The 23,066-nt window shown below is 54.3% G+C and overlaps 2 protein-coding genes across 6 annotated transcripts; one reads left to right on the top strand and one right to left on the bottom strand.

Moving 5' to 3' along the window:
* Positions 1 to 230: 230 nt before the first annotated feature.
* On the bottom strand, positions 231 to 6,927 carry POLR2H (RNA polymerase II, I and III subunit H). 5 transcript variants are annotated; one of them, XM_032171794.2, is made up of 6 exons: positions 6,470 to 6,927; positions 5,059 to 5,764; positions 3,566 to 3,649; positions 3,389 to 3,482; positions 2,130 to 2,213; positions 231 to 646 (listed from the first exon to the last, which is right to left on the bottom strand). In XM_032171794.2, the coding sequence occupies exons 2-6, from the start codon at positions 5,366 to 5,368 to the stop codon at positions 529 to 531; spliced, it is 690 nt and encodes a 229-aa protein (XP_032027685.1). In that variant the 5' UTR covers positions 5,369 to 5,764; positions 6,470 to 6,927; the 3' UTR covers positions 231 to 528. The 5 variants fall into 5 exon arrangements, with proteins under 5 accessions (XP_032027685.1, XP_058282882.1, XP_032027686.1 ...); XM_058426899.1 differs by having other exon boundaries at positions 5,059 to 5,521; XM_032171795.2 differs by having other exon boundaries at positions 5,050 to 5,764; positions 6,470 to 6,921.
* A 60-nt stretch (positions 6,928 to 6,987) lies between these two features.
* Positions 6,988 to 22,761, top strand: CLCN2 (chloride voltage-gated channel 2). The gene is made up of 24 exons (XM_032171783.2): positions 6,988 to 7,219; positions 9,464 to 9,620; positions 9,786 to 9,917; positions 10,289 to 10,417; positions 10,504 to 10,637; positions 10,743 to 10,820; positions 10,899 to 10,977; positions 11,109 to 11,234; positions 11,330 to 11,414; positions 11,502 to 11,603; positions 12,835 to 12,919; positions 13,084 to 13,239; positions 13,668 to 13,737; positions 13,983 to 14,093; positions 14,327 to 14,540; positions 14,846 to 14,979; positions 15,217 to 15,389; positions 15,492 to 15,606; positions 15,829 to 15,902; positions 16,143 to 16,196; positions 16,312 to 16,350; positions 16,526 to 16,630; positions 21,919 to 22,005; positions 22,140 to 22,761. Exons 1-24 carry the CDS (start codon positions 7,157 to 7,159, stop codon positions 22,332 to 22,334), a joined length of 2,697 nt encoding a protein of 898 aa, XP_032027674.1. The 5' UTR covers positions 6,988 to 7,156; the 3' UTR covers positions 22,335 to 22,761.
* Positions 22,762 to 23,066: the final 305 nt, after the last annotated feature.

Here is a 23,066-nt window from a genome sequence, read left to right as displayed (position 1 = left end):
AATTCAAAATTCTGCGCCAAATGGGTGGTATCTTCTGGGCCTGGGGTACCCTCAGGAGCCAAAAGCATAACTCTCTCCCAGACCGAAAACCGCACTGGAGGATAAATGTTGAGAACAGTCAGCCAGGAGACTGAGGTAACCCTGAACCCAGATACCAAAAGGCTGGAATAGATCCCACATTGACAAGTGATCAGCTGGCCATGGGCCAGAAACAATACACCACAGACAAATTGGAAACAAAGATTTTACAGTAAGTGGACTTTTTACAAAAAGGGGAGGGGCAGTCTGAAAAAGTAAAGTTTAATTTAAAAATCATATACATAAAGCTTCTGATTCATTTTCAGCTCTCCCACTGTGTCTTTCACAGGCGAGTCAGTTTCCCATTGAGTGCAGGCCAGTTAAAGATGCCGCCACAGTGGACAGTGAGCCAGCCCCTCCTCAACAGGTGAGCAAGAGCGGCTGCCACTCAGGCTTGAACAATGCCCATGACCTGAGTGACTTGGCAGCGAGGCTGGCTTCAGGCGAGGTTCAGAAGGCTAGCTTCTTCATCAGGAGATAAACTCTGGAGTCCACCTCGAATCCATGCAGGTTGTTGGCATCCCCCTGCAGCCTCATGAGCAGGCCCCCATAGGAGACGTAGGCAGAGCTGAAACAGAAGGCCCTATCCAGTGAGTCTGGAGCACTGCCACTCAGCAGCTCTCCATCTCAGCCTAAGAAAGAGAAGAGGCATCTTCCTACTGTTGTGTCACTAGGAACCAAAATTCTGACAAAGATCAATGCACAGATATGTGCAAGGCACTGTTCCATCTCAGCCTAAGAAACAGAAGAGGCATCTTCCTACTGTTGTGTCACTAGGAACCAAAATTCTGACAAAGATCAATGCACAGATATGTGCAAGGCACTGTTCCATCTCAGCCTAAGAAAGAGAAGAGGCATCTTCCTACTGTTGTGTCACTAGGAACCAAAATTCTGACAAAGATCAACGCACAGATATGTGCAAGGCACTGTTCTTTATATTATCGAGGGTGGAAAACACCTAGATGCCCCAAATCAGGGGAATATTCAGATAAATCAATACATATCCACTTACTGAAATGTTACCAACTATTAAAATGTTTAAGAAAAGCTTTACACTGGCCGGGCGCGGTGGCTCACACCTGTAATCCCAGCACTTTAGGAGGCTGAGGCAGGCGGATCACGAGGTCATGAGATCAAGACCATCCTGGCTAACACAGTGAAACCCCGTCTCTACTAAAAATACAAAAAAAAAAATTAGCCAGACATCGTGGTGGGTGCCTGTAGTCCCAGCTACTCAGGAGGCTGCGGCAGGAGAATGGCGTGAACCTGGGAGGCGGAGCTTGCAGTGAGCCGAGATCGCGCCACTGCACTCCAGGCTGGGCAACACAGCAAGACTCCATCTCAAAAAAAAAAAAAAGAAAAGAAAAGAAAAGAAAAGCTTTACACTAACATGGGAAAACATGTTTTACATAATGTTAAGCAAAAAGAGCAGAAGAAAACATAATAAACACCACAGTCTCGAAGAAAAAAATAGAACACCAGGATATGCAAAAAAAGTCTATGTAAAAGGTTCTCTCTGTATATGGAATTACAGGTGACGTTTTTTTTCATTCTTCACATTACTCTTCTGCATTTCAAATTGCTTACAAAAAGCACATATTGTTTTAATAAGATTTTAAAGAAAAGAAAAAATAGCTGGACAGGAAAACCAAGGAACTAGGGATTGGGTTACAGAGTAGCAAAACACACACACACACACACACACAAAGCCTTTTACAGAGTAGCAAAACACACACACACACACACACACACACACACAAAGCCTAACAGTCTAATCACTTAATGCTGCATTTGTTCCTGGGGAAGCAAGTCTCCTTTGCACTTTACACAGTGAGATAACCAGTTTCTCATGTAGACCACTGGGCCAGGAGGGCCTGACAAAGGGCAGTCTACATTTCAGACTGGAAACTGCTCCCAGAACTATTTCTTTCTAGTTCCCACCTCGGTCTGAGGTGCCTGAGGAGAGGGACCCAACAGAGGAAGCAGGAGCATAGCTCAAAGTCTCAGAACATGGAGGGGGAAAAGAATCCTCACAAGATTATGTAACTTACAGGCGTGTTGCTGCTTCAGTAGAAGTTTCGTCTCCCTCAATCCTGTACACTTTTCCATACATTACATACTCAAACTGGTCAGCCCTATGGAGCAATAGCAGCAAAGTTATTCTTAACAGCAATTAACAATATAAAAGATCCCATTTAAAAATGGTTACTGGTCAGCCGGGCGCGGTGTCTCAAGCCTGTAGCCCCAGCACTTTGGGAGGCTGAGGCGGGCGGATCACGAGGTCAGGAGATCGAGACCATCCTGGCTAACACGGTGAAACCTCGTCTCTACTAAAAATACAAAAAAATTAGCCGGGCATGGTAGTGGGCACCTCTAGTTCCAGCTACTCGGGAGGCTGAGGCAGGAGAATGGCGTGAACCCGGGAGGTGGAGCTTGCAGTGAGCCGAGATGGCGCCACTGCACTCCAGCCTGGGCGACAGAGCAAGACTCCGTCTCAAAAAGAAAAAAAAATGGTTACTGGTAACTAAATGCCAGCATTATAACAACAGGCACATTACAAACATGATGTCATTTAGTCCTCACAGCAACCCTGTGAGCTAAGCATGACCATCTCTATTTTATTGATGAGGAAACAGGCTGAAGGAGATTAAGGTTACTCAACAAATAAGTGGTAGAGCTGAGAAATGAACTCAAGTGGGGTGCCAAAGTCTTTCCATCACACCAAGCTCCCTCCCAAGACACAAGACCCACATGGCCTAGGTCACTCAGCAGTTACCTCCTCAGCCTTCAAAAGGCTGCAACTCACAAGCATGTAATCACTGTTATAGATAAATACCTGGTTGTTTGAATTTTTTTCTTCTTTTTGGAGACAGGGTCTTGCTCTGTCACCCAGGCTGGAGTGCAGTGGTACAATCATGGCTCACTGCAGCCTCAACCTCCCTGGCTCAGGCAATCCTCCCACCTCAGCCTCCCAGATAGCTGGGACTACAGGCGTATGACACCATGCCCAGCCTTTTTTTTTTTTTCTCTTCTTTTTTTGTAGCAGTGAGGTTTCGCTATGTTGCTCAGGCTGGTCTTGAACTTCTGGACTCAAGCAATCCTCCTGCCTCGGTCTCCCAAAGTGCTTGGGTTACAGGTGTGAGTCACGGTGCCTGACCTGTTTGAATTCTTAAGTGCAGAAATTTCCTTAAGGTTACTCAGATTCTGCTGATCATCATTTATTCCAAGAATTAAAGAAGAGTCTTTCTATATCACTTATCTACTTAGTCCTCAAGGCATATTTCAGGTATTACCTTCTCCACTCCCTCACCTGGAAGGCCTATCATCAGTGGGGTTGTATTCACCATCATCCAGGGTACCATCTTCATACAAGGTACTAGCTATGACCAACCGGAACTTGTCACCTGAAAATAACAGCAATATCAGAGAGGGAAGAATAGTGGAAGCAGCAAAAAGCCTCTTATTATTGTCTGTATTCAATACTTACCCAAGTCTACAGGGTAAATTTGAATGTTTACATCTAAGATTAGATCCATCTTGAAAGATTCACTCTCACAATGCAGTCGAGACACTGGGGAGAAGCAGGAAAAGAGTGACGGAAGTATTGCCAAGGCAGATCCTACAGTGTGAGATTGTATGCAACAGAATACTCAATCTAACCCAGTCTACATCCACTGGTCTCTCATCTGCTATCATAGAAGTTCAGGCTCAATCAGAACCAGATATGCAAGAAGGAAAAGGGGAGAAAAACTGTGGCAAGCGAACGTAATCCCCAGAAAACAACCAAAGATACTCCAGCAGCAAAGCCTGCCTGGATGACTGAGAACCTGACTCTGGGCAAGTTATTCAATCATCCAAAGGTTTTCTGTTTCTATGCTAGGCACTGTGCTGAGGGGAGTTACCAAGATGTATAAGAACTGGTATCCATCTTGAAAAACATCTTAGTCTCCAGGCAAAGAAAGAGAATCAAAGAGAAAATTATTGATAGATGACAAAAAAAAAGAGGTGTAGGCCGGTGCAGTGGCTCATGCCTGTAATCCCAACATTTTGGGAGGCCGAGGCAGGTGGATCACTTGAGATCACGAGTTTGAGACCAGCCTGGCCAACATGGTGAAACCCCGTCTCTACTAAAAATACAAAATTAGCCCCGCATGATGGCGCATGTCTGTAATCCCAGCTACTTGGGAGGCTGAGGTAGAGAATCGCTTGAACCCGGGAGACGGAGGTTGTGGTGAGCTAAGATCGTGCCACTACACTCCAGCCTGGGCGACAGAGCGAGGCTGCGTCTCAAAAAAAAAAAAAAAAAAAAGGTATATACCAAGCAGCTAACTCTAACTCAAAGAAGACTTCACAAAGCGCTAAAGATTCTGAGGACAATACAAGAATATAGGCTCTGAAGTCAGATTACTCGCTGTGAAGCCTTGGGTGGTTTACTCAACCTCTCAGAGAAAAATGGGAAAGGCACCACCCACCTCATGAGGACTGTCATTTTTTTGAGACGGAGTCTCGCTCTGTCGCCCAGGCTGGAGTGCAGTGGCGCGATCTTGGCTCACTGCAACCTCCGCTTCCCAGGTTCAGGCAATTCTCCTGCCTTAGCCTCCCAAGTAGCTGGGATTACAGGCGCCCGCCACCACGCCCGGCTAATTTTTGTATTTTTGGTACAGACGGGGTTTCACCATGTTGGCCAGGCTGGTCTCACAAGACAGTGTCTAGTACAGAGCAGGTAGCGATTATAAAGATACCCAGGAGTTTGCCAGCACCATGACAAAAGGCCACCCAGGCACCGGGCACGGCATGCGTGAAGCCAGAGAGCGCTCGGGAGTCTCCATTTTCTCATCCATAAAATGTTTACTGAGGGAGGTCCCTACATCAGGACCTGCTGGTAGGGGTAGGCCACAAGAGCTGGGTGGACACGGGGCCCAGGGGCATGTCCGCGAGGTTAGCCTCTTCCTCCAAACCGCCCCTACATACCTTACTTACCTCGGTCAAACTTCTTGCCCTCCGGGTCAATATCCTTCACATCGAAAATATCCTCAAACAGGATGCCCGCCATCGCGAGGGGGCCACGAGAGCAGAAGAAGGGGTGAGCGCGCGACCACAGCTGGGAGTACGCGCACCCCCTAGCGTGGACAAGACCAGAGAACCAGAAGCAGCTCCCGAAAGCGCGGCGGCTAGACAAGAGTGGCGCATGCGCACAAACAAGCGGTAACACGACCACTTCCGCCACAGCCTCCCGCTCGGGGCTACTTAACTTCCGTCCCGAAAGATTGTTTCCGGGAGGTTTCGGCATTGAGGGCGGGTCTCATGTCCAGGTGGCTCTGCCCAGGGCGGGGAAACAATAGGTCCAACCTCCCGCGGCTGTAGAGCGGCTTCTCGCGCTCCGCTGGGGCTCTACTGCGCCCTCTTCACAGGCCGGGTTCCGAAGACTGGAATGCGTGGGGGCCTAACCCAGGCAGGGACCTTGATCCTTGGCCCAGAGAAGCCGGGCCCTAGCCCTACCCCGCCGGTCCGCGTGCCCGCCGAGGGCACAGTCCGCGCCGAGGGCAGGTGGAGCAGAACCCCGCCCCAGAGGTGCCCAGCCCCTCCAGCCGGCACCGAGGACCCCGGGGCCGGCCTGGGCCGGCTCGGCCCTGCTGGACGTAACCCGAGCCGGATCCGTCCAGTTTGGGAATTTGCCATGATGTCGCTATGGAGAAGAGGAAAGCCTGCATTGTCCCCTCCCCTCGTACTGCACCCTCCCACCACTGCCCTCTTCCCCCCAGGCCCTGCTCTCTTCCCCCACACAACCCCCTCAGCCGGGCTCCCGCCACCCCCCTCCCCCTGGGCATTACCCCTCCAGCTCAGTGCTGCGTGTTCCCCCTCCACTGCCTTCTGCTGGACACGGATCCCCTCCGTGCCCCTTAAGCCTGGCACTGCCCTGTCCCTTGGATACCAGCTCTTCCCTCACACTGGCCCTTCCTCCTGGGTGCTGGCTTCTATCACAAGGCCCCCCCTTCCTGGGCACTGCCCCCGCCCCCTCAGCCCCGCCTCTGCATCCCAAATGCCCCTTCCTCCTGGTGCTGGCTCTCCTGCACACTTGTGCGTTTCCTGGGCGCTGCCCTCGCTCCCCTCACACTATCTCTACGCTGCCCATCCACTTTGCGCGCGCTCTGCCCTCTGTTCTATCCTTCCCCAGCCCCTGATAGAGAACCCAGAACACCAGCAGGCGGTTCCCCCAAAGCGGAGGGATGGAAGCAACGACTTGGGTTCCTCCTTGGGCCCAGCCAGGGAGAAGCGACCCACGCCCGCGTCCCAAGAGTGGACTTCCCGGCACCTGGAGCTCCCTTCCGGTGCCCTCCCCAACCGCCACTGCCGCACACCCCGCAGGCCCGGTTGCTCCAAGTGCACCTACCCAGGGGAGCCCGGAGAAAAGGAAGGATGAGGAAGACGGCCCCAACCCTCTCTGAATCCTTCCAGCTTTGCTTTTCACCCGTGACGGGGCAGAGGGGCCTTCCCAGGCCTGTCTGGGCCGCTCGTCCCTTCGGAGGGGCAGAGGGGAGGCGGCTCCTAACGGGCTGACCCGGAGGAGTCCGACGTAGACATCTCCGCAGCCCCCAGCCCCAACCCCTACGGAGCTCAGGCGTCTGCAGCCCCTGGGCTGGGGACGGGGCACGGGGAACCTGGGCACGGGGAACCGCGAACCCGGGCCGGCCCCTCCACGTGCCAGTAGACCCGCCCCTCCCGGGCGCCCCTCTCCGACCCGGGCCTCCGCAGGGAGCCGGCGCGGGCTTGCGCCTTCCGAGCGCCACTTGCCGCCTCTCGGGAGGCCCCGCGCGGACCCCAGCTTGGCTGGGCGGTCCCCTCCGGATGAGCCGGCGGGCGGAGCAGCGCAGAGGGCACCGCCCTCTGCCCGCCCGCCGAGGAGGGGACGCGAGCGGGAGGCTGCGCCAGCGGCGCCCGCCGGGGGCCCGCCGCACTCTGCTCTCGGCCTCCCGGGCTGAGGGGACGGGACGGCTGCCGGCGCGGACTTTGCGGGCCGGGAGCCGAGTTCAGGACAGAGCCGGAACCGCCCAGGGAGGCGAGAGGGCAGTGCGCGGAGATGGCGGCCGCGGCGGCGGAGGAAGGGATGGAGCCACGGGCGCTGCAGTATGAGCAGACCCTGGTAAGTGAAGCTGAGCTGAGCTGAGCCCGAGGAGTGCGCCCCGGGACCGCTGCTCCAGGTTACCCTGGGAAGCGCGAGGACCAGGGGCCTACCCTAATCCTGTCCTAGCCTTTTGAGCTGGGGAAACTGAGGCTTGGAAGTCTGAGGCTGCAGGGCCGAAGGTATGGAAAACTGCATGCTGGTTTCTGGCTGAGGCTGAGGGCCTGCAGAGGACAAGGACATCAGGTACTTGTCTCAGGTGCCCTTCCCCTCACCCCACAACATGCACATTTTCTTTGCACCTCCCCTTCACCACCTGGGCCCAAGTCTCAGCACCCCACTGCCCCTTCCGCGGCACCATTCACACCATTGAACTTTCTCTACGCCACTATCTCCACCACCCAAGACATTCTCTGTGTCCCTGCCATGTGCCTGGTACCATGCTAAGCATAGAATCGAGTGTGTAGAAAGATGGTCAGCCCCAGACCCTACCTCTGGGGGCTCCACACCCAGCGCTGGCTCCAGGAGCCCCTCAGTTGACTCTGGAAAAAGGTGGCTTGCCACTCTGGGGGACAGGAGCTTTAGGGAGGGTGGATGAAGCAGGAATGGGTGTGGGAATTTGGACCTTTGTCCATGCTGATGCGGGGTATCCAGCCCCCACCCACCCCAGGGTGTGTCCTCTGATCTCATTAGAAGCAGGGGTCTTGGGTTCTGAGCTGACTTATCGCCCCCATTGTTACTTGGTGTTTGAGAAGCCACGTGACCCTCCTCATGTCCCTGGGGTGGAAGACCCAAGCCCTAGGAAAAGGAAGGGGCCCGTGGTTCCTTTTTACCAGCTTGGGCTGGAATTTGCCCAGGAAGGTGGCAGGGAGGGAACGTCTTGGAGAGGAGAGGCTATAACTAAGTCTGGGAGGTGCCCAGTTAGGAGAAAGTAGCTGGATGAATCAGGATGTCAGGGAGAGATGGGAGTAGAGGAAGGGTAAGGGGCCAACCCTTGGGATGGGGTAGGAGACACTTGTCAATCTGCCCAGACCAGGATAGGAGCATGGTCAAGGAAGCCAGGCACCTGGCCTCTTAAATGGTGCCTCTTAACACCAGACACCCCTCTTCTATCCCTTCCAGCTGTCTCTAGAATGAGCTATCAGGGTCGAGCTCTGTCCCGGGCACTCTGTGCTCCAGCCTGCTCCCGCCCCGCTTCCCCATCCCATCCCTTTGTCTTTCTCTCCCACTCTCACCTCCCTCCTCCTACACCGTGCTTGCCTCTTAATACTCTCCGTTCTCTTCCTCTCTCATCCCCTTCTTTCTCTTCTCCGTCCCTTCGCCTTGCCTCTCTTTTCTCTTTTCCCTTCTCCTCTCTAGTTCCCTCTCTTCTCTTTGCTTTCCCCTTCCTCACTATCTCTCACCCTCTCTCTGTCTCTATCTTTCCCTCCCTCCCTCCCCCCCATCCCAGCCCCAACAGGAGCCCTTTGTGTCCCGAAGCTCTGCGGGTGGCAGCCGGAATCTACTCCTCCCCGCCCCCCAACACATGCCCAGCTTGGCAGGTCTAGCCATGGTTCAGGCGACTCTCCCCATCACCCCAGCATCCACAGTCACAGCCCAGCCATCCTCGGCCTCCGCTGTCCCCCAACCTACCACTGGGCTCAGTGCAGCTCCAAGCCCTCTCCACCCACCCTAAGGCTTTCCACTCCCAGCTGGGCTGGCAGGCTGGTGGGGGTGGCAGTGGGGAATGGGGACAAGGGGATTAGGGTGGGTGGGAGGGGTGCAGCTGAGTTGGTCACAGGCCAGAGGCCCAGCAGGAACGTGATAAGGATTGGGGCTGCGCCTGCTCCTGGGCCCAACTCAGCTGCCCCGAGCTCCATGAGGCTCTTATTGTTGCCCATGTGCCCTTGATCATCCCTTACTCCCTGGCCTCCCCGCCTCCCACTTTTAGACTGTGCCACAGGTTTTTCCATCTTTTGCTCTTGGGCTTCCCTCTCACTCCTCCTCAGTGCCCCAGCCCCAAGCCTGTGAGAAGAGGACCGATCATTCTGCCACCCCCAGAGCTGTGTCCCTGTACCTTGGCTGTCCCCATCACTCTGGCCAGGACAGCCCCCACAGTCTGCAATGTGCATTGTTCCCACACCTCGGGCCAGAGTGGGAACTGTGCGTTCAAGAGGGATATCCAGTGTGGGGGCTGGGAGAAGGGGAGTGGAGGCTCTAAGAACCCTCCCTGCGTTCCCACTCAGCCCATGACCTCGAATGCCCCCATCCCCTCTGTTGCTCCAGATGTATGGCCGGTACACTCAGGACCTTGGGGCCTTTGCCAAAGAGGAAGCTGCTCGGATTCGCCTGGGAGGGCCTGAACCCTGGAAAGGTCCCCCTTCCCCTCGGGCTGCCCCAGAGCTCTTGGAATATGGACGGAGCCGTTGCGCCCAATGCCGCGGTGAGAACTGGGGTAGGGGCAGGGGACCTGGCTGTGCTGTGCTGTGCTGAGGGAAGCAGAGGCCATTAGAGCTGCTGATGGGGGAGAGGGGGCAGTTGAGGGGGCAGTAAAAGGGGTAGGAGCACTTTGGTGCCAGCCTCCCCTTCTTCCCTTCCCTGCACCCAGTCTGTTCTGTCCGCTGCCACAAGTTCCTAGTATCCAGGGTTGGTGAAGATTGGATCTTCCTGGTCCTGCTGGGGCTTCTCATGGCATTGGTCAGCTGGGTCATGGACTATGCCATTGCTGCCTGTCTGCAAGGTGAGGGCGACAGCTGGCAGGGGGAGGACTGGGAATAAACCTCCTGTGTCCATGCCACACTCGTCTAGACATGGAGGAAGGCATTTTGGCTTCTTGGCCACTGACCACTTTCCCCAGCCAGTCTGACTGCCCAGATTCAGGCATCATCTCGGCCACTCCCATAGGGCACAGCTTCTTGTATCCCCTCTCCAAGTGACCCTCTTGCCTAGATTGCGCTTTGTCCCAGTGAATACCCTTAGGGACCCTTTCCTTCCCCCATGCCCTGACTCTGTGTGGTACTCTCTGGGACAGCCTGTCATATCAGCGTGGTCCACTGGCCAGGCAGGCAGTGGGTGTGTGCACTGGGGGTCCAGCAGGTCCTCTTCCCACAGCCCAGCAGTGGATGTCCCGGGGCTTGAACACCAGCATCTTGCTCCAGTACCTGGCCTGGGTCACCTACCCTGTTGTCCTCATCACTTTCTCAGCCGGATTCACACAGATCCTGGCCCCTCAGGCTGTCGGTATGTTAGAAGAGAAGGGGAGGGCAGAGGCTGGACCCCTGAAATGGGCGCATCAAATGCCTCTCCTGAGACTGTTCCCTCTTCAGGCTCTGGCATCCCTGAGATGAAGACCATCTTGCGGGGAGTGGTGCTGAAAGAATACCTCACCCTCAAGACCTTTATAGCTAAGGTCATTGGGCTGACCTGCGCCCTGGGCAGCGGGATGCCGCTTGGCAAAGAGGTAACTGCAGGTTGGGGAATGAAGGAGTCCCTCCTGGTGGAAGAGGAGGCCAGGCCAAGGTCAGGGTGGGCCCCCTCCTGACTCACCGCCTGCCCCACCCCGCAGGGCCCTTTCGTGCATATCGCAAGCATGTGTGCCGCCCTTCTCAGCAAATTCCTCTCCCTCTTTGGGGGTATCTATGAGGTAAGGGGAACCCTGGGGGAAGGGGGGCAGAGGCTGCTGAGCCCACAGCTGACCCCCTCTTGCCACCACTCTCGCCAGAATGAATCCCGGAACACAGAGATGCTGGCTGCCGCCTGTGCTGTGGGGGTGGGCTGCTGCTTCGCAGCACCTATTGGAGGTAGGCAGGGCTCCTAGGTCAGTTCAGCCCACAACCCTGCCCTTGGCCTCTCCTCCTTGGTCCCTCTTATCTGGGTCTGAGGCCTTAAGCCAGGCCCAGGCCTCAAGTGCTGGTCTCCCTCCCCCTCACAGGCGTCCTCTTCAGCATCGAGGTCACCTCCACCTTCTTTGCAGTACGGAACTACTGGCGGGGCTTCTTCGCTGCCACCTTCAGTGCCTTCATCTTCCGGGTCTTGGCAGTCTGGAACCGGGATGAAGGTGGGAGCACCCAGGGGATGAGGGCAGCCCGAGATGTTGCCAGGTAGGGGGCCCATGAGGCTAGGCCTGCCTCCCTCTGCTGTACTTCCCTTTAGAGACTATTACGGCCCTCTTCAAAACCCGATTCCGGCTCGACTTCCCCTTTGACCTGCAGGAGCTGCCAGCCTTTGCTGTCATTGGGTGAGGAGCTGAGGGGGCTGGGGGCGTTGGAGAGGAGGGGGGTTTCTAGAAGACTCCTTTTCACTCAGGTGCCTCTTCCCTTTCCAGTATTGCTAGTGGCTTCGGTGGAGCCCTCTTTGTCTACCTGAACCGGAAGATTGTCCAGGTGATGCGGAAGCAGAAAACCATCAATCGCTTCCTCATGAGGAAGTGAGTGGCTCTCGGCTCCTCTCCAGGCTGCTTTGAGTTGTATAAGGGCCACAGTAGGTCAGGGGACAGTGATGGGGAGAGAATGGCCCAGTCAAAACAGGCACTCCACTGAGAAATCAGCCAGCGGTGTTTTCCAGGCTGACTGAGCATTTTTATGTTCATGTGAATTACCTGAAAATTGGCAATTTTAAGTTTATAGTCAGTGGCAGAGGACATTTGGGAATCAAAGACTAAGGGCTCCTTAGGTCCTCTGGCCTGGCCCATATAGGAATGCTCCCTGGAGAGTGTTTGAGCCTCAGTTTCCCCCCATGACCCATGGGGATGAATGAGATTTCTTTTTTTTTTTTTTTTGGGACGGAGCTTCACTCTTGTTGCCCAGGCTGGAGTGCAATGCCCAGGCTGGAGTGCAATGGTGCGATCTCTGCTCACCGCAACCTCCGCCTCCTGGGTTCAAGCGATTCTCCTGCCTCAGCCTCCCAAGTAGCTGGGATTACAGGCATGCGCCACCACGCCTGGCTAATTTTGTATTTTTTAGTAGAGACAGTTTCGCCATGTTGATCAGGCTGGTCTCGAACTCCCGACCTCAGGTCCGCCCACCTCGGCCTCCCAAAGTGCTGGGATTACAGGTGTGAGCCACTGTGCCTGGCCAAGATTTTCTTTTTATCTCCAGAACATAGCTCTCTCAGTGTGATCCTGAGGATTGGGAGTGGGGAGGCCTGAGACATGACTTCCCTTGGGACTGACATCCTTCAGAGAGAGGGCAGCCAGCTGAACCTGCTCCCTATGCACCTCTGGTCAACTTCACAAGTGACCCCAGCTTCCCCCAACATTGACCTTTGCTCTAAGTCACCGCAGAGAGACAAACAGAGGCAGAAACTTCTCCACCCCATCACACAATATGCCCTCCAGATGGGCTTCTGAGGGTGGAGGGTGGAATAACAACTCGGAGAGCCCCAAGGGAGGGCTTGGAGGATGGACTTTCTGCTGCTGCTACCCACCTACACAGTCAGGGGCTGACAGAAAGGTCTTTGGGTCAGACCCCTGCTCTTAGAATAACCCCAGTCCACCATCACCCTTGGGGCTATCGTATCATAAACAGCAAAGGAGACCTTCTGTCAGGACTGAGTGTTTTCATGAAAGAGCCAAGGCTCTGCTCTGACCTCAGCCCTGAGATATGCGAGGGCACCCAGCCCTTGGCCACCCACGACTGATGTGAAACCTACGACTCTAGACGCCTGCTCTTCCCGGCTCTGGTGACCCTGCTCATCTCCACGCTGACCTTCCCCCCTGGCTTTGGACAGTTCATGGCTGGACAGGTAACCACAGGCAGAACAGGAGTTTTGTGCTTTCCCTTGGAAGGCATTCCTCCAAAGCCAACAGCCCCAGCGTGACCGTGGGACCCCTTGTTCCCCATGGGATCCCATGGCCTCTTCCCTTCATCCTGTCGGTTTCCCAGCCTGAGGCACCCTGTTCACTCTAGCTCTCACAGAAAGAGACGCTGGTCACCCTGTTTGACAATCGGACGTGGGTCCGCCAGGGCCTGGTGGAGGAGCTAGAACCACCCAGCACCTCACAGGCCTGGAACCCACCACGTGCCAACGTCTTCCTCACCCTGGTCATCTTCATTCTCATGAAGGTGGGCTCCTCACGTGTACACTGCTAACCTTTACATAGCTTGCCCTTCTAAGCACCTGCCACGCAGTGCTCACTCATCGAAGCCTCTCCACAGTGCCATGGGAAAGGCACTATTATCATCCCCGTTTGAAAGATGGGGAGTCAAAACACAACGAGGTGAAGTAGCTGGCCCAAAGTCACACAGCTAGAGGGCAGAGCGATGATCTGAACCCAAGCCATCTGCTTCCAGAGTCCTTCCCCTTGCCGTCACCTGGGAGGCCTGGGGGTTCCAGGGTAGCTGGGAGGGTTACGGGGTAGCTGGGAGGGTTACGGGGTAGCTGGGAGGGTTACACCCACCTGATCAGCGAGGTAGACTTCTCCTGGGTGGCGCTGTGGGCTGCCTGGGGCCAGGCGGAGCCTCTTCGCCTTTGAACCACCCCCTGCCTGCAGTTCTGGATGTCTGCACTGGCCACCACCATCCCAGTTCCCTGTGGGGCCTTCATGCCTGTCTTTGTCATTGGTGAGTTTTCAGCTACCTGCTCTCCCAGCCTGCACCTTCCCCAGCCTCTGGCCGCGCCCCCAGCCAACCCTCTGCCCAAGAGCGGGTTTTTGGTCCAGCCCTAGCCCAAACCCTGACCCCACAGGGCTGTGCCCTGCACTGAATGACCCGTTGGCCCCTCCCTCACCCTCTGACCCTCTCTCTTCCTAGTGCCCCCTGCCCTCCCCCTCCACTGCCTCTTTCTCTTCCCACCCCCCTCCCTGAAGGAGCAGCATTTGGGCGTCTGGTGGGAGAAAGCATGGCCGCCTGGTTCCCAGATGGAATTCATACGGACAGCAGCACCTACCGGATTGTGCCTGGGGGCTACGCTGTGGTCGGTGAGTGCCTCAGGTCCCATCGGCCTTGGAAGACCCCCCCACCCACGCGCCGGCCGCAGGGTCTGAGACTCTGGTGCCCCCTGCTGGCAGAAACCAGTCTTCCCTCAGATGCACAGGTCCAATCCCAGGACTGTATTGGGCAGCCCTGAGGGACCCACTCAGGACCTGCCCTGGTTGCGGAGGGTCTTCTGGGGCCTGGGCACCCTGAGGAGACTGAGTGTGACCGTCCCCAGGGGCAGCTGCGTTGGCAGGAGCGGTGACACACACAGTGTCCACGGCTGTGATCGTGTTCGAGCTCACAGGCCAGATTGCCCACATCCTGCCTGTCATGATCGCCGTCATCCTGGCCAACGCTGTCGCCCAGAGTCTACAGCCCTCCCTCTATGACAGCATCATCCGAATCAAGAAACTGCCCTACCTGCCTGAACTCGGCTGGGGCCGCCACCAGTACGGAGGGCTGGGTGCCAAAGGGGCTGTGGGTGAGGGGCAGAGGGCATCCTAGATCCCCCTACACCCACCTCCAGCAAGGTCGTGGAGCCTATGAAGCTGGGAGATGAGCCACCTTTGTCCACACTCCGGAGGGGCTGTAGCTGGCCCCTGCTGTTCAGAAAGAAGGGTGGGAGCACCCCTTGGTCCTTAGCCCCCGTCCCCATGGATGGGCTCTGGAACCCTCCTTGTGGCCCTGGGATGGCAATGCTCTGGGCATCTCTCCCCATGCTGACCACAAACCAAGCGCCTCTCTCGGCCCCCAGGCAGTACCGGGTGCGTGTGGAGGACATCATGGTGCGGGATGTTCCCCATGTGGCCCTCAGCTGCACCTTCCGGGACCTGCGGTTGGCACTGCACAGGACCAAGGGCCGAATGCTGGCCCTAGTGGAGTCCCCTGGTGAGGCCAGGAGGGGTTCCAGGTGCTAGGGGCATCTCCCAGGGTCGAAGCTTCGGGAAGGGGCAGGGAGCTCAGGACCAGTCTCCTTGGTTCCAAAGGGAAAGGGCCAGCACTTGCCATGTGGGGGCTTCCCTCTGGTGTGTGGCCTGCGTGCAAGGCCCCACTCTGAGTGTGAGAGAAGGACGGGGCTGGAGGGCTCGCTCTCAGCTCCTGAGTCCTTCCACCTGTTCTGTCCAGAGTCCATGATTCTGCTGGGCTCCATCGAGCGTTCACAGGTGGTGGCATTGCTGGGGGCCCAGCTGAGCCCAGCCCGCCGGCGGCAGCACATGCAGGAGCGCAGAGCCACCCAGACCTCTCCACTCTCTGATCAGGAGGGTCCCCCTAGCCCTGAGGCTTCTGTCTGCTTCCAGGTGAGGGGGAAAGCCACAAACACTTCCTAAATGTCTTTGTGTAGACTGATTGGGAGGGTGGTCTGGGGCCGTGGCCTCACCAGCCCCTTCCTGCCTATGCAGGTGAACACAGAAGACTCAGCCTTCCCGGCAGCCCGGGGGGAGACCCACAAGCCCCTAAAGCCTGCACTCAAGAGGGGGCCCAGTGTCACCAGGAACCTCGGAGAGAGTCCCACAGGTAAGCCCATCTCTCCTGTGTCCACAGAGCCTCAGCCAAGCTACTGAGATCCATTAGAGTCCCTGCCCAGCCCTGTTGCTGGGGTACATCCCAGCTGGAAGAGGCTGCCCACGTGGGCCAGGGCTGGAACTAGGATACCTCTCCCCGTGTCTTCCTTACCTTTCCTGGTCCTCTCCCCCAAAGATGACATTGCCCCCTGGGGCCTTATGTTTGGGAACACAGGGAGCGCAGAGTCGGCAGGCATTGCCCTCCGGAGCCTCTTCTGTGGCAGTCCACCCCCTGAGGCTGCTTCAGAGGTGAGTGGCTGGAGCCTGTCCTCCTAGCTTGCTTTTTCCCCAGCTCCCTCTGCAATGCTGAGACCACGTCATTAACCCTGCAGTGCCTGCCTCTATTCTCCCTGCCCTTCGGCCCTCCCTGCTGTCAGCTCGGGTCCTGCGGTGTACCCTCTCCCCTGGGCTCCACCACTTCCCCTTACCTCCCCTCTCCCTATAACCTCAACTCCTCATCTTTCTGGTTTGGCTCTAACAAAATTGAAGAAGTTGGAATCCTGTGAGAAGCGCAAGCTGAAGCGGGTCCGAATCTCCCTGGCAGTAAGTATGCCTGCCTGCTCTTCTAGCAGCTCGGGGGCACCGGGCAGGGAGGGCAGGGTCTAGGCTGGATAAACTCCAGAGCCCCTAGCTGCCAGCCTCCCTCCCTCTCTACTAGAGTGACGCCGACCTGGAAGGCGAGATGAGCCCTGAAGAGGTAAGGTGCCACTGGACTCTGGACCCTGTTTCTTCCTGGGTGTGTTCAGTCATCATGTTGGCTGCTGTCCCCATGGGAGGGACCACGGGGTTGGAAAAAGGGCAGGCCAGCTTTCAGGGAGGTGAGGTCAGCTACAGGCACCTTCTCCCTAAACCTCGTAGTCTCTTCCCCTCAGATTCTGGAGTGGGAGGAGCAGCAACTAGATGAACCTGTCAACTTCAGTGACTGCAAAATTGATCCTGCTCCCTTCCAGCTGGTGGAGCGGACCTCTTTGCACAAGGTAGGGCCAGCAGCCTGGCCCAGGGCTGGTCTGGGCTCTCAGGACACAATGGGGATCTTGGTTCCCCTACAAGTTTGGACTTGGGCCAGTGGGGAAGGAGGGAGGAGAAGGGAGTTGGGTCAGTGCTGAGATGTTTTTTAGACATATTGCTTGGATGATGGGAGGTGGGAGCAGCCTCCCCCTGCTCTGTGGTGGAGCCAGGCATCGTTTTTCCTCTGCTCAGCCTTGCCCTCGAGGGAACTCTTGACCAACGAAGCAACAAAGACAGGGATTGAGCTGGGTGGAAGCCAGAAGGCCAGGCCAGGGTCAGAGCTAGGCAGGAGGCCACCCAACCCAACAAGGTTGATACGCCCATGTGGAAAAAAATGGGTGAGAAACAGGCAGGATAAGAAAATCCAATAAACAAGCTAACAAACATCCAAGTAGGGGTGGGGAGACTGCAGAGAAGAGATAAACAAAGATGAGAAACACCCAGTGGGGGGCTTGGAATGCCAGACCCCAGAAAGTCTGCCTTAATGTGGGCCGAAGGAAAACGGGTAGGGACACAGGAAGATGGCTCAGCAGAACTGCAAAGCAGCCTGCAGAAATGGGGCGAGGAACTGAGTAGACTGCCTGGTGGTGGGTGAGGCAGACACCAGAGGAGGCCAGGAGCCCTCTGCTTCCAGGACTCCTAAGGAGGGCAGCCTGCATTGGTAAAATGGCTCCTGGGACCAGCAGAAGCCAAAGGGTGTTTTAGCTAAATTTTTGACAGGCATAATGTACAAGCCTTGAAGCGTTGGGGGGTTTGGGGGAGGGAATAAGCAGCAGGTAGATGTGCCCAAAACCTGCAGCTTGGGCATTTAGCTTACACACAAGCTTTGCCTAAGAGCCAGTATAGCATGGACAAGCGGAGACTGAGGCAGGAAGCATAGAGGACAAAAGAGAAACAAAAAGGCAAAAGGTAATAAAGGAACTTAGAAGTCCTTGGATGAGTGGCAAACTGCAGTGCAGTTCCAAGAAAAAAGGTAATAGGCCTGAGAGGGTTTTTATCTAAAGCCCTTCCCAAAACCTCTGAGGCTTTTCCACAATGATCTTACTCCTCAGACATCCATGATGATGATCATGCTGACATTTTTCGAGTGCTTGCTATGTGCCAGACACTGTGCTAAGCTCTTCAAGTGTTTAATCATCACAAGCACACTATTAGATATTGCGATCTTCCAGTTTTTATAGATGAGAAAACTAAGATTCAGAGAGGTTGAGCAAGTTGCACAAGGACACACAGCTAATTAGTAGCAGAACTGGTGCAGTGGCTTACACCTGTAATCCCAGCACTTTGGGAGGCTGCGGCAGGTGGATCACTTGAGGTCAGCAGTTCGAGACCAGCCTGGCCAACATGGTGAAACTCCATCTTTACTAAAAATACAAAAAATTAGCTAGGCGTGATGGCAGGCACCTGTAATCCCAGCTACTTGGGAGGCTGAGGCAGGAGAATTGCTTGAACATGGGAGGTGGAGGTTGCAGTGAGCCGAGATCACGACACTGCACTCCAGCATGGGTGACAAAAGCGAAACTCCATCTCAAAAAAATAATAATAAGTAGCAGAACTGGGCCTGGAATCTAGGATGGCCTGACTCAAAAGCCTGTGGCCTTAACCATATTAATACACAGGGAAACTGAGGCATGCAGCAAGGAGGTCACGTGCCTGAGTCAGCACAGCAGAGTCAGGCCCAGAGCCCAGATTTCCTGGCCCTGCTCCCAGGATTCTTTCAGAAGGCCATGTTGTCCCTCTCCATGTCAGTTCACTGTTCCCAGGCCCAAGAAGTATGGGCCCTCCAATGGGTTCCGTGATGTCTAATTAAATTAAATGAAAAAGAACAAAGTAGATATTTGTTACAAACTTAAAAATCAGAAGAAGAGAAGAAGTCTTTGAGGAACCAACTAACAAAAGTACAAAGAACTGGAAGTGATAAGAACATAAAAGATTAGAATTCAAAATGTCCTTACAGGCCTGAGGAATCAATAGGTAGTCGCCCAATTAAGTTCAGGAGGGGAACATTCAGATAAGAGAGAGAAAACACTGGAGACTACTTAGAAACCCGTGCAACTGGAGATCACTGTGCCAGCTAATAAGTAATGCATTCAGAGGCCACCCACGGAGAAGCAATGGTAAAGGCCAGAGTGGCGGCCAAGGCTAGGGCCAGACTAGCTGAACCCAAATCCTTACTCTGCCACATGCTGGCTTGCTGTGTACCTTGGTAAGTTTCTTAGCCTCTCTGTGCTTCACTTTCCCGATCTGTAAAATGGGGATCACACCTCACTGGGTTTTCTAAGAACTAAAGGACTTGAAACATGTGAAGCACTTACAATAGGGCCTAGCACGCAGTAAATACTCAATATATGTTAGGAATTACTGTTACTACTCCTACTACTTATACTGAGAGATGAATTTTAAAAGATAGCATATGCTGGGCATGGTGGTGTGCACCTGTAGTCCCAGCTACTCAGGAGGCTGAGGTGGGAGGGCTGACTGCATGAGCACAGGAGTTCAAGTCCAACCTGGGCAACATAGCGAGACTGTCTTCTAACAAAAAAATTTTATTTATTTATTTATTTTTAGACGGAGTCTCACTCTGTCACCAGGCTGGAGTGCAATGGTGCGATCTTGGCTCACTGCAACCTCCACCTCCCAGGTTCAAGTGATTCTCCTGCCTCAGCCTCCCGAGTAGCCAGGATTACAGGAGCGTGCCACCACGTCTGACTAATTTTTTATATTTTTAGTAGAGACAGGGTTTTACCATGTTGGCCAGGCATGAGCCACTGCACCCAGCCCAAAAAAATTTTTTAACTAAAAAAAATTGTTTAAAAAAATACTGTAATGAGAGAAGAGCTGAAGTGTAGAAGAAATGAATGTTTTCAGAAAACGAAGAATGATTATGTGAAGCTGCAGGCTGGAAGCTGGAGTGCACAGTAGCGTGTGAGGCTATAAAGACAGGCTGGGGTTGGCTTGGGAAGGGTCTCATGGGCCTTCTAGGGAGTCTGGGCTGTACTCAAGTTTGACAAAGTGCATAGGTTAAGCAGGGCTAGACTGGAGGGAAAGGAGGCAGAAAGGAGAAGAACCCATCAGGCTGTTGCAGCCCCAGTCTTGGTGAGGATAGTGGGGCTAGAGTCAGTGATGGCCAGGATGTTCAGGAAGTGGATTGGTAAGTCTTGGTGACTGTCAGGGGCAAGTGGTTTGCAAACCTGAAAGGCATATCGCCTGCCAGAAGCTCACCTGATTAGGATTGTGGAGAAAAAGAAAATTCAAGGGAACTATTTAATAGGCTCCTTGGGAGAAGATGAGAGGGGTTATTTGACCATAAGAAGACAAGGCTGGCCAGGCGCGGTGGCTCACGCTTGTAATCCCAGCACTTTGGGAGGCCGAGGCGGGCGGATCACGAGGTCAGGAGATCGAGACCACGGTGAAACCCCGTCTCTACTAAAAAATACAAAAAATTAGCCGGGCGTGGTGGCGGGCACCTGTAGTCCCAGCTACTCGGAGAGGCTGAGGCAGGAGAATGGCGTGAACCCGGGAGGCGGAGCTTGCAGTGAGCCGAGATTGCGCCACTGCACTCCAGCCTGGGTGACAGAGCGAGACTCCGTCTCAAAAAAAAGAAGACAAGGCTAAGGGATTATTAACACAGGAAGCCTTATAATAAAAATGTTTCCCTCTGAAGTCAGACAAGGAAATTAAAGCTAACTTGTAGCACGTAGGACTCAAGTTAGATAGGAGGAGGAATCACTAACCACATGACAACTGTGTTATAGGTATTGAAGGAACACAGAAGAATTTTTTTTTTTTTTTTTGAGACAGGGTCTCACTCTGTCACCCAGGCTGGAGTGCAGTGGCACGATCATGGCTCACTATAGCCTCTGCCTCCTGGGCTCAGGTGATCCTCACAACTCAGCCCCCCAAGTAGCTGGGACTACAGGCATGCACCACCATGTCTGGCTTTTTGTAGAGACAGGGTTTCGTATATTGCAGGCTAGTCTCAAACTCCTGGGCTCAAGCATTCTACCCACCTTGGCCTCCCAGAGTGCTAGGATTACAGGCATGAGCCATCGCGCCCAGAAGAGCTTATTCTAAAATTGAACTTCTTGCCTCTCTAAGTACTGTCATGCCATGGGTGGAGAAATTTAGAAAAGTTCTGGAAATCCCTCCCTAAAGAATTTCAAATGTGTAAGAACATTTAAAAAGTGCTAAGGCAATTTAAGTGAGTTCTGAGTAATTGGTACACAAGAAGCTGTTAATACTGCTCATCTTGATTCAAACATTAAGCCAAGAGGCTTACAAGTAAACTCAGAACAGTGAGATAAATGATAGGCCAAAAATTCCAGGAACTGCTGAGTCAGGAGAGCGTTTTTCAAGACATCTAGCCCCAAGAAAATCTACTTAAAGCATAAGGAGAACTGGCTGACAATTTCTGAACCCCTGGTGATTATATTTGAAAGCTTAGGGGAGAGCTCAAAGCAAGAAAAACATGGGAAGATGGGGGTGACCGTTGTCCTCCTGGACTGCAAGCTGCATCTCAGCAGAACTTGGGATGCTGCTTGGACCCTAGAAAAGGCAGACTGGATGAGAGGCATAGCATGCTTCAGGCCAGACTGGAATGCCAGAGCAGGGGAGAGAGACTCCAAACCTGGCCAGCCAGATAGGAGGGCAACTGAGAAGCAGTAGAACGAGAGGCATAGGATTCAGGGCCCAGGTGCCCTTACGGTCGGTGTGGGCTCTCCCTTCTCGGTATATCTGCAACTAAACAGGACTGGGGTTGTGCGTCCCTCTCTAGTGTGATGAAAAGTGACTGGGGCTGCACAGCCACCCCTGATGACCTGCCCGGAACAAGTCACTTCACTGTTGAGCCCCATGCTGCTTCTCCTAATGCTTAGTTGTCAGGACAGTACTGGAATTAAATGATAATGTAAGACCTAGCACGGAGCCTGGCCAATCACTAGATTTCACGTGTGAACAGTTGTTCTGTCCCGTGTCCCCCTTTCTAACATGGGACTAAGAATTATTCCCCCATCCTATTTCTCCATCAATGTAAGCAATATAAGGATTTTGAGTATCAAGTTCCTGAGGCCTGGACACCGAAACATTCTCATTATTATTACTATTGTTATTATTTTCCCTCCAGCAGTCCTGTCTCCTTCCCTCCGAATCTGTGGCACCCCTTCTATTCCACACCAACCTTGTCCTGGGCCCCTGTGGCCTGTCATTTAGAGCTGCCCCTCGTCCATCAAGTCCAATCTCTTTTCTCCCCACACTGCAGACTCACACTATCTTCTCACTGCTGGGAGTGGACCATGCTTATGTCACCAGTATCGGCCGACTCATTGGAATCGTTACTCTAAAGGAGGTGAGATGATGGTGGCCTCCAAAGCTGCTCCACTTCCAAAAAGTCATGGAAACTTATGTCCAGCTCACCTGGGGAGGAAGGTGGGGAGGAGTCTGACATCTGGGTCCAGACATCTGTTCCTCTCACCTTTCCAGCTCCGGAAGGCCATCGAGGGCTCTGTCACAGCACAGGGTGTGAAAGTCCGGCCGCCCCTTGCCAGCTTCCGAGACAGTGCCACCAGCAGCAGTGACACGGAGACCACTGAGGTGCATGCACTCTGGGGGCCCCACTCCCGTCATGGCCTCCCCCGGGAGGGCAGCCCTTCCGACAGCGACGACAAATGCCAATGAGCCCCTCGTGGGTGGCCTAGGATGGTGCTAGCCATACCCGTCAGCCCAGAATGTGCATCTTTCATTCCTTCTGCCTTGGGAAAGCAGGAGGCAGCTACAGCCGGAGGCTGCACCCCAGCCCCCTCCAGACCTGGGGTGCCAGCTTCTCCCAGTTCATCCTACCTGGAATCTGACCTACTGCCCACCTGCAGCAAGTTTTCCAGGGGCAGGAAGATCGGCCCTGCCCTGGCAGGATGGGTTGGGGTCACTTGACGCCTGCTCCCCCTTTGAGGGGAAAGGGGTGGAACTAAGATGGGTTTATAACTGGAACCTCCAATGACCAGATGTATATAGAGATTTACAAAGATTTTTATATTAATTTAATAAAACAAATTCTTAAATAGAACAAAATAAACACCTAATGAGCCACTTATATATAGAATGCTTGTGCCCGTTGGCTCTCGTTCTTACCTTGGGCCCTCTTACCTGCCAAAGCCTACGAGGCCCTTAATTCTAAAGCCACTCACCCTTCCCACAACCATAAAAACCTAGAGTCCAGTGACCTTGGAATGCAGGATCTGCCAGAGGCCTCCACTGCATGGTCATTAACACCCTGCCTGGGGCGGGGCCCTGTACTGTAGCCTTGGCCTTTCATTCAGACAGAAAGGCTCTACCTTCTTTCCTCCCCAAGAAGAGACACTCCCTCATGACTGTCACTCACTGGCACAATTCCTGCCTCTCAGCAGGCATCAG

This window comes from Hylobates moloch, unplaced genomic scaffold, assembly GCF_009828535.3.
Source record: "Hylobates moloch isolate HMO894 unplaced genomic scaffold, HMol_V3 SCAFFOLD_13, whole genome shotgun sequence".
Taxonomy (NCBI): Eukaryota; Metazoa; Chordata; class Mammalia; order Primates; family Hylobatidae; genus Hylobates; species Hylobates moloch.
This window is presented reverse-complemented; position numbering and strand designations above follow the sequence as displayed.